Source organism: Physella acuta, unplaced genomic scaffold (assembly GCF_028476545.2).
Source record: "Physella acuta isolate Inbredline_101_S28 unplaced genomic scaffold, ASM2847654v3 ptg000503l, whole genome shotgun sequence".
NCBI classification, from domain to species: Eukaryota; Metazoa; Mollusca; class Gastropoda; family Physidae; genus Physella; species Physella acuta.
In genome coordinates, this window is record NW_026732022.1 from 142,904 (window position 1) to 154,309 (window position 11,406).

The 11,406-nt window shown below is 32.6% G+C and overlaps 1 protein-coding gene across 1 annotated transcript; it reads right to left on the reverse strand.

The window, feature by feature from the left end:
- On the reverse strand, positions 1-4,624 carry LOC131944703 (nucleoprotein TPR-like). Its single transcript, XM_059305497.1, has 7 exons — positions 4,611-4,624; positions 4,175-4,301; positions 3,432-3,557; positions 2,743-3,227; positions 2,434-2,538; positions 2,145-2,199; positions 1-663 (listed from the first exon to the last, which is right to left on the reverse strand). Exons 1-7 carry the CDS (start codon positions 4,617-4,619, stop codon positions 272-274), a joined length of 1,299 nt encoding a protein of 432 aa, XP_059161480.1. The 5' UTR covers positions 4,620-4,624; the 3' UTR covers positions 1-271.
- Positions 4,625-11,406: the final 6,782 nt, after the last annotated feature.

An 11,406-nucleotide genomic window follows, 5' to 3' on the forward strand; every position in this document is an offset into this window, starting at 1 on the left:
GGGGGCAGCCAATAAATCCGCAAGAAAAAGATTTTCATTAAATTTTCTAAAAGAGCGATAAATTATAGTGAAGTGTTCCCGGGAAGGTACACATGTTTTCTGCGAAACAGTACAACAAACAGGGAAGTGGTCACTAACATCACAAGAGGGGACACAGACCTTTATTAGATTGCAGTCAGGTGATGCGTAGATGTGATCAATTATTATGTATCATGGTTACATATTTTATTGTTTTGAGAATTTACCATCCACCATGTTTTGTGTTGTACTTCTATAAACTAACAATAGTAAAACTACTGTAGCCGGATAACATTGCGCCTTTATATGCTGCATACACTTTAAAGAAAAGTTCTTCCCCTTTCTTCATGTCGACAACCACTGACCTAGCAGCGCTAGTTCTATTAAATTTAACATCTACAACTGCAAACAACCTGTCTCCAGCCATCACACGAACTGTAATCTGTTTATCTTCCCATTCATGTAGAGTAACACAAACAAGATATAAACCATCATGTGGTGATACAAATTTTCCTGTTGTTGGATTAAAATGTTGACCGTTATATTCACGTACTTTACTAAATGTTGAAATAATTGATCCATCACTGACAGGTGTGGGATCATCAAGCTCTACATGACAAGCATATCTGTTACATACACGTGACTCTGTGGATTAAAAAACATTTATATTTTACATGTTTAATTTCACACATGTTCTGACAATTTGATCAATAATATTTTGAATTGTCGTTTCATTAGTTTATGTTACAAATCCTAAATGTTAACTTATTATATGTTCTTTATATGTAGTTAAAAAAGTAAGGAAAAATGGCAAACCCAATGAAACTATTTTTAACAAAAAATAAAATGCGTATAACAATCCATAAACTTTCACAGTTTTGTCTGAGACACAAATTGAAATCCTAGACCACTAGTTTAATACTGTCCTCAGTTTTTAGTGGTGTTACTTTATCGCGTCCTACGTAATGAAACTACGAGTGTAGTAGGTGTCATAATACGTCACTAAAGGTACAACACATGTTATATTATGCGTTAAAATCTTACAGTCAGTATGTGTTTTCAATATAGTTTAATTTTATAAGGTTTATCTATCAAAACATGAATTACTAGAACTAAAATTATTTTGTGATTCTTATAAAACTCTAAATCAACCGATGATATTTTTTTATATTTGATTTTAGCCTAGGCTTGTATAGGAATCTATCTTAATATTAGAAACATAAAGAGATGATGTGACGTCAATTGCAATTAGTTAATTTTATACTGCAGCCGTGGAAATGTTTTGCTGTACTAGGATAGACCGTTGTAGGTCGACCCCCGACATACCAGGTGGTGTAATGTACCAGGTGAGGAAACAAACACCTGACGGAAACCCACGGGTCTAGAGACTGGCACTATGGGTGAGTGAAATGTTCCATTCTTTATCACGTCATGGTCTGTCTGGCTAACGAACATCACGTTATGGTGTGTCTGGCTAACGAACATCACGTTATGGTCTGTCTGGCTAACGAACATCACGTTATGGTCTGTCTGACTAACGAACATCACGTTATGGTCTGTCTGGCTAACGAACATCACGTTATGGTCTGTCTGGCTAAAGAACATCACGTTATGGTCTGTCTGGCTAACGAACATCCCGTTATGGTCTGTCTGGCTAACGAACATCACGTTATGGTCTGTCTGGCTAACGAACATCACGTTATGGTCTGTCTGGCTAACAAACATCCCGTTATGGTCTGTCTGGCTAACGAACATCACGTTATGGTCTGTCTGGCTAAAGAACATCACGTTATGGTCTGTCTGGCTAAGGAACATCACATTATGGTCTGTCTGGCTAACGAACATCTCGTTATGGTCTGGCTGGATAACTAACTAAGTTTAACAAGTGGTTATGTGCGTGTAATGGAAAGGCAGAGAGTGAAATATTTAGATAAAATGTGAGCGGTTGAGGGTAGGATATTGAAAAAAGGTAATAAAACAAATCAAACATTTACCAATTTGATATCATTTATATGATAGCTCTTACTATTGTTATATTTAAGCGAGAAAATCAAATAGGTAGAATTGTCTTTAAATCACTACTGTTATATAAATATGTTTCAAAACATTTTTTAAACCAAACTTACCGATGCGATGAAAATTGTTGGACAACTTGGAAATAATATTTTCAAGTTCATCCAGCTAATTTAAAATAAAATAAATAAATTAAAGCATCACAATATATTTACATAAGCTATAATGTAGGACTGGTACACTAAATTTCATAAATATTGTCAACTTGTAAGAATATAAAATGATTTAAGTTTTTTTTTCTCTGTAAATACTAAATAGTCTAATAACAGACTTGTCTTGAGTAATGTAGGATTTATCAATTTTGTGAATAATTTGTGTTTTATAAAAGCATTACAAACACACCTTATTTATTCTTTCTTCCCTAGTTTCCAAGTTCTGGTTATAGATTTGAATCAGTTTGTCAATGGGCATCAACCTTTGTTGTAGGAGTTTGTACATAACACTGTGCTAAAGACCGACGATCATAATTGAAAATCTATACATTTCACTATTTTTATTGCATATTAAAAATTAATCACAGTTAACATTAAAATGCATTGAATTACTATAGGTGAAGTCAATCAAATGCCTATCTATTAAGAATTTTAAATAAATTAACTGACAAGTAAGAATACAACTGTGTACAAAATACTTAGCAATTTTTAAGTTTACCTTTGATTTAAACTTTTCAAATTGCGTTGAAGTTTTGACCACGATTTTATTATTTTCATCTTGTATAGAAACAATCAAGTCAGAGAGGCTTTTAATTTCTTGTGTCATGCTGTCTGTTTTATCTGTGTGACATTGCATCTCTTTATTTATTTTGAGTGAGTTGTTTTCATATTCTTTCATATCTATGGACAGTTTCTCTAGTGTTTTGTTTGACTTGGTTTCTTTTTCTTTTAAACTTTCAATTTCTTTGTTCAGCTCCTTTACTTGTTCACTCATTTGTTTTCTAAGATTTTTAAAATTCTGTTTTTGTTTTTTAGTCAGTTGTGCAATGTTTACCGTCATGTCACTCTGTTCTGTTACAAAGTTGTCTCTCCATTGTTTTATTTCTGATATGTCATCTGTAGACTTGTGTTGTGTGTCCTGTAGTGAAGATAGTGTTGTTTCAATATAGGCGAGTCTACGCTCTAGGTCAGGATGTTCTTCAACTAAAAGTAATCGCGAATATAAGTTTGTCATTTAAAATGTCTGGAACCTTGATAAATAAGTTCCTAAAAACAGCGTTAAACGTAGAAACGTTAATAAAAATATTTAAAAAGTAACAGAAAAAATAGTTTAATCTTTAACATTGCATAAGGTGTATTCATGATATCGCTATATAATTTGTTATATTAAACAAAACTAAGACATACCCGCTGTATGTTGAACTTGTGTCTTGAGTTGTCTTGGTGATTGCACTGTTAGAAATGTTTCTGTTGTCTGTGTGTCAGGCTGTGGTAAAGATGGCGTTGGTTTGTTGACATCCTTGTTGTCTTCGTCTGGTAGATTGGGGTTTAGAATTTTATTTTAGTTACAGTTCAAGGAAGAATGTTTAATTGTACATATATTTCTAGTAAGCTGCAAAGTGTTTTAATTTTTTTTCAAATTTAGGAAATCAAATTTTATTGAAATTCTAATTAGCTTAAACATCTAATATCTTCATTCTGTTAAATTTTCCAGGTCTAGATATTTACATATTAATTTATTTTAAATTGAACTAAGAAGTGTATACCGAATTTATAAATTGAAAGTGCAACATTAATTTTTAACCAAGGCGTTTAATGAAAAATCATTTAACATTTTATTAAGTTATTTCTTTCTAACTCTATTTATGAATAAATAAAGTACGACAGTTGATTTTAAATTCTAAATGTTTACCATTTTATAAATGATAAATGTTAATAATGTGTTAGTTTTTTTCTATATTTCAATCTCTAAAAAAATAATATGTTGTGTGATAGTGCATCGAGAGTGAAATTATATCCCTTAATAATGGTATGTCCCATTTCTTTAAGGTAAATTGTAAGATTCTTTGCATTTTTCTCAAACCAAACTTTTAGGCTAAATGACAGCAGGCTTTGAGATATTAAATTATAAATTCAATTTAAAAAGTGACCAGAAATATGTGACGTAACATCCAACAAGGCCGTAGCTGCTGTGTCAAGTTCTTGTGATAGCTCGATGTAGCTGACAGATGATTGGTCAGTTTTTTCTTCTAGCCACGCCTTACTTTTTGTAACAACCTGGTGATCCCAAACATAAACATTATTTCAACTGGCCAGGTTTTGTATGGCTGTTTTATGAGATAATGTCAAACGTAAAACACTTTCTACCGTCTAAATAGTATATTACTAAGTAGGCCTATATAATGTTTAAATCTCTAAATAGTATATTTAAAAACAATATATATTATTTAATGAAGATACTAGGGTAAGTTTATTTTATTTTTCAAAAATCTGTTTTGTGAAATTAAAAAAAAAATTGTTGTCTCAAAAGAGCACCCATTAATATAGTATAAAATTAGTAGTAGCCTTAAAATGTTTTAATCTTACATTTTTCATAAGTTCAATGGTAGGTCCCAGAACTTGAATCTGTTCTTCCAAATATTGTATCTGTTCTGTAACAACCTTGACCTGAATTCGTGTAGGCATCTGGTTTAAAAATAGATTCTTCACTTATTACATTTTTTTTGCTAGTCGCATAAGTCTATGTGATAGATCGTAGAGGACAGAGACATTTGGTTCACTAAAAAGGGTTAAAGAGGATATGTTTAGTCTCTTATGCTTATGACACATGTGTTGAAATAATTTATGTTTTATTAATTATAAATACATATTAAAAAAAAGTAGAATGACGTTTATCCGTTGTTACGATCGTTGATGCAGAGATAGGTGTAAACATTTGCAGACGTGTGTGTTAGCATCTGTGAAAATATACATTGCCACCCCCCCCCCCTTTACCGCATGACTGCTACATCACAGCAAAAAAATGTCAAGGTGTGATACCAAGGTGTGATACCAAGGTGTGATACCAAGGTGTGATACCAAGGTGTGATACCAAGGTGTGATACCAAGTGTGATACCAAGGTGTGATTCCATGGTGTGATACCAAAGTGTGATACAAAGATGTGAAACCAATGTGTGATACATAGATGTGATACCAAGGTGTGATACCAAGGTGTGATACCAAGGTGTGATACCAAGGTGTGATACCAAGGTGTGTTACCAAGGTGTGATACCAAGGTGTGATACCAAGGTGTGATACCAAGGTGTGATATCAAGGTGTGATACCAAGGTGTGATACCAAGGTGTGATACCAAGGTGTGATACAAAGGTGTGATACCAAATTGTGGTACCATGGTGTGATACTAAGGTGCGATACCAAGGTGTGATACCAAGGTGTGGTACCAAGGTGTGGTAAATTAATTTCAGCAGTTGTTTTACAAGCTATGGAACGCTAGCAAGATATGGGTTAGTACGAAAGTAATATATATAATTACTTGTAGCGACAAAACGTATACATTCGTTGCAAAATGTTATTTTAATACATATTAATGCTACGGAAAAAATAAATAAAACAGGAGTAATCTCCCTAAACATTAACGGTATATTCGTATATCGCCCTAAGTCGTAAGGCACTTTCAGTGCAATTGCGCGTTAAACAGGTTTTTAAAAAAAAATTCTTAAATAACTAAATACATTATATCAGTATAATTGTATCATAAAAGTCCATTAGCTCAACTATCTAGTCTATGATAAGTCAGATGTCTAAAGTTTATCTATCACAAACTTTACGTTTGCTAAATGTAAACTTACATTTGACTGAATAATCCCAAGTTCTAAGCTGTTTGGCACTTGATTTAATCACTCTAGTTCCAATAAACTAACAAATTGTGGCTCCACTTAATCAACAATGTGTGAAGTCATGAACACAAGTTGCAGCTACAACTTAGAGTTGCCTGCTTTAGGTGTACTTTGTACTGACCCGTCCTTTGGCTTCATTTCATACCATTAATCTTAGTTTAATCTAAACATATGTAGCACCATATCGTGTTATCATTGACTGGTTTTATCACTTATATCAGCTCTAAATCAGGTGTGATCAAATCAAACAGTACATGACTGCTGACAAACTTTTTCTAAACTAAATTGGTTGTATGTCAGTGATACATTTCTCTGCATTACACAAAGTCAGCGTAGAGTAAATAACAAGCAAATAAGATGGGTGAAATATAAACCTTGGATCTCGGCCTTTTAAAATCTCAGTGGCCGCCCATGTTAATGACGAAACATTGATGTAAATATTATAAGTGTTCTCTTCACGCTGATCATTTCAAGTGTTCACAACCAAGAAATCCACCCACCTTCTTGAATCATTTCAAGTTTTCACAACCACCTTCTTGAAATTATAAGTGTTCTCTTCAATCTGATCATTTCATGTTTTCACAACAAGGAAATCGACATACCTTCTTGGAATTATAAGTGTTTTCTTCATGTGTTAGTTAACGTAGTGCTCGGCACATATTTGCGAGAAAGGAAATTGACATTATATTTCGATATAGTTTTGAGATGTTTGCGTATTATCTGTCTATATTGAAGATAGGTTTCGTACACAAACTATTGTTTAAAGCGATACCACTTTAATTAGTTTTTTCTACAACACATGGAACAGCAATAGATATTAACCAATTCATAATTAGAGCTAACTTTTATTAGGCTCACCGCGAATAATACAAAAATATATTTGCAATACAAACAGAAATGTTAAATTTGCAAAATACAAGTATAGAGTAATATTTATGATTGTCAAATTAGTTTTACTGCATCCATTTTTCATTATTTTCTTATTAAGGACTTAATAATATTACAAATATACAGTCTTAATATTATATAAAGTAAAAGTAATGCTAGATAGAGTTATAAAACAGTCATGATATCTTCGGTGTATAAAGTAAATAATCCTAGCGATCCATTAGGCAGACGAAGTAGAGTTCTTGTATTTCTTGACCTCGGCATATGAACAGAAGTTTTAGTTATTGAGTTACGTGGACATTAGACCTAAGCGGACTCGTGGACGCTGAACTTGCTGGATCCAGATTCTATCTTGAGACTTTCGAGTTAGCAAAACTTTTCCCCTACCGCATAGCCACGCCATTACCTCTTCAGTGTATGAATATAATTATAAGCTCATAGCGAGAATGAACCCTTATGATAATATTCAACTGAGATAATATTTTGATTTGAAATTTTTGGTTTAGAAATACACTATATTCCTTTCAGTTAAAATTTCTTAAAATAGTAAAACCGCTTCCTTTTTGCAGGAAAGACCCTGGTCCTGATTGTTGAACTTTAAAATATAGTTCTTGACCTTTCTTCATCGGAACTCCTGTTGATCCGCAAGCAGAAATATTGTCAGTTTTTGCATAAATAGTTTTATACTTTAGTTTTCTAACTTGTTTATGACGTCACACTCCGTTGACTCAAGCACATGGACAAAAATTGTGTCTTCATGAATTCAGCCCACTTATAATGATTATTATTACTAAATGAATAGTCAATTTAAGCTACAAAAGTGCTAATAGTTTTATTATTCACTATTTTATGTGTATTAACAGTTTATTTCACATATTAGAATAATTGAAGAAGTTATCTTTGGTTACGTTTTTGCGACATCAGCAACAAAACATAAAATTGTACTTGGGTGCCAAGCAAGTGCACAGGAAAGTGATGCTTCGCCTAGCTGTCGTTGCTTCAAGCTCTAAATAAGGAAGAATGTTAATATAGACTTCTCCTTTATATATAATGTACACTTTCGAACGTTACAGGCCACGAGGCGGGTGAGGTAGAGTTCACCTGTTTCATCGACCTCGGTATATGGACAGAACGATGCTGAAAAACAGTGATCATGCTGCTGGGTACAATATAAAAAATTTAGCCTTGAAATAGGATTGTAAAATATTAGAAGAATAGAAAAAACTAAATACGACAACAGGAAGTGAGGTGGTGGACAACTATCCTGGATACCACCAAAGATAGGTCTTTACAGTGACCATGACAATAACACTTACAATAGACGTACACCTCGAGATCAATACAGTAGCGTTAAAATATGCTGACAAATATACCCACTCCAGTGATGGTGAGTACCCGCATCAGTGGCATTATACAGGCATCCAGTACTGACAATATAGTTATTAAGTACCCACAGCTTCAGCACTGAGTACCCACTTTAGTGACTCTGAGCACCTACGGATTTAGCACTAAGTACCCACTGGCTAGTAAAATCATATAATACGCGGTAATACAATTGGATTTTATTCAAAGATATATAAGGATTTATTTACTTACCACTCCGATATAAATCAACCCCATTTATCTTGGCAAAAAAAAAAGCGACGCACCCCTACCACTTTTTTTGTCGTTACACAATACGCTTGGTTTCTTTTCTAAATGTTATAAGAGTCATCTACCAGTCCAGGGTAAATCCCTAACGCTAACCCACAGCAGTGATACTGAGCACCCACAGCTGAGTACTTATAACAATGTTATCGATTACCAACAGCGCCAGCGCTGAGTACCCAAACAGTGACACCAAGTACTCAGTACACATGACTTCAGCACTCAGTACCCATTGATTCAGTATTGAGGACCCACAACATTGTAGCTATAGCATTGGCATTGGGTATCAATAGCACTATTATTCGAGTATCGGAGCAGTAGAACGTACCGAAAAAGCACATAGGCCTTCTACCAATAGCAGAAACATTGGGTAACAACAACTAAGGCACTGAGTATGCTATTTTACTGTTTAGGTAGCGACGTACAAATCCATGATATTTATTTCAAGTTAATTCCATGTTTCCAGGCAAGATGGGTAAAAGTAAAAGATGAAGTTGAGAGAACAGTAGCAATTAATTACAATGAACTAGTTGCGTGATTTTCTAACAAAACTGGCTAGTGAAATCGTATATTACGCGTTAATACAATTGGTTTTTATTCTAAGATTTATAATGATTTATCTACTTACCATTCCGATATAAATCATCCCCATTTATCTTGGCAAAAAAGCGACGCACCCCTACCACTTTTTTTATCGTTACACAATACGCTTGGTTTCTTTTCTAAATGTTATAAGAGTCATCTACTTACCAGTCCAGGATAAATCATTCCGATTTTAGTCGACAGAATTGCACCCCCTCCTCTCCCATCTTGATGGTAAACGATCTTTCCAGGTCTCTGGTTCTTAAGAGTGTACTTCACATTTACCCAAGCAATGCAGAAAGCAGTTGAATAAAGACATGTATCCGTTTAATTAACTTTGACCGTTTATAATTCAAAACTTCAGCTTATTAAAACTGACTTTTACAGCTTTTTGTGCTTCCCTCCTGTCGGCAGCGGACGACCCCACCCGCTGCCCCTCTACATCAACTAGACCCATGGGTAGCCTACACTAAAGTAGACAGGTCCATGCTACTTCACTGATAGTAGTTATATAGCTGTAGACTTGTTTTGTATTAAGATAGTATACAAGTACAGAAAGCAAACCAAACACTTACGATAATATAAAAAAACCACCAATCAAACAGCCACAACAAATAAAGCAATCACACTTAACTTAATCAACAAGACTAGACAAAGAACAGAAGAGGAAAACATACTAGTAGCAACGGCTATTTATGGATCGACTATATCGGAATATAGAATATTATAATTTTTTTTTTTTAAACTGTGGCGAACAGACGTACATTTTAACGCGAATTATCTTCTTAACGGTCTTGAGAGTTGTGTTTGATGTGCGAAAACACGGAAGCTATAGTGGTTTATTTCTCATTTAAAAAAGAAATAAAACTCGATTAGCCTTGTTTAAGTTACGTAAAAATTACATTCTTCACTAAACCTTAACCCAACTAAATAAACTAAGCATTTTTTTAAATCCCTAATTAAACCCAGACCCCCCCCCCCCTCTCCACACACAATATATCTCCTTATTTACTGTATGTCTTTATATTTTAAGTTGTTTTAACTTTTTAAAAGGCTTATTATTTCTTTAATCTGATGTTTATATTACACGCGAAGTAACTTTCTGCTTGCCTAATGTTTCTTACTTTTATTATGCTTGTGTAACATTGGCGATGCTGTATGTATAATTTAGATAAATAAATGGACAGAGTCAAGATATTAGTTAATTAACGGTTGTGTTAGGATCAACCAGTGGCGGAACTAGAAAAAATGGGCCACCCCGCAAAAAAATTATTTTTGGGCCCCATATATATATATATATATATATATATATATATATATATATATATATATATATATATATATATATACATATATATATACATATATATATATATATATATATATATATATATATATATATATATATATACATATATATATATATATATATATATATATACATATATATATATATATATATATATATATATATATATATATATATATATATATATATATATATGAAAATAAGTAGGCCTACATAGAATACTCAATTCGGGCTTGTTTGAAATTTGAATTTTTTTTTTAATTAAAACATGTTACAACAACACATCATTTGTGTGAGTGCTATTAGTATGTTTTGAAATTCTCTGTTTTAATGGCTGGCATAATGATTCTTAAACTTTTGAGTCGGTCAAAAGAATATTTAGTGTTAAAGCTTTGTATTTGTAATGGTTTCTCGCCTTATGATTATTTTTATGTTTTTTTTTGTATTTATATTATTAGTTTTAAATACATTTCCTGTTTATGCTATACGATTCTTCATTATGTATTTTAAAAATAATAATAATTAAGAAAAGTAATTGCTTTTTAATTTGTTTAGTGCAAATCTATTAAAAGTTTCTTATGAACACAAATATTTGGCAATTTAAAAAAGGAAATAAGTCATGGAAGTGGTTTGAACTCATGTAGCATTTATATTTTTATTCTTTTACGAAACAACGTGTGTTGGCTACTGTAGAACATCACTACTGTAGTAGATCTGTTTGTTTTTTTACAAGAAAATTATTTTTTTAAACTATAAAAAAAAATATTACGGTCGGCTTTGGGGTTTTATAATATCAATTTTGAAAACATTGATTTTTATAGCTATACTATTGTATAGTACGTCTTATTTAAGTAACAATTCAGAGAATCAATTGCTTTTTAATATAGATAGTACAAAACAATTCAAATGAGCTTCGTGGGCATCCCTATTTTAAAGAAGGGCAGTAAGTCAAGGAAGTAGTGTGAATGTTTACCTACCTTTCAAACTATAGCTCTTGTAGATTTTAAAATATTTTTCTACGCAACAATCTCTGCTATAGTAGACCTGTTGTTTTTTGGT

Coding starts and splice junctions, on each gene's coding strand:
- LOC131944703 (XM_059305497.1), bottom strand. Junction 2,539..2,742: donor TTGAAAAGTTTAAATCAAAG/GTAAACTTAAAA, acceptor GTCGGTCTTTAG/CACAGTGTTATGTACAAACT. Junction 664..2,144: donor CAACAATTTTCATCGCATCG/GTAAGTTTGGTT, acceptor TTTAATCCACAG/AGTCACGTGTATGTAACAGA.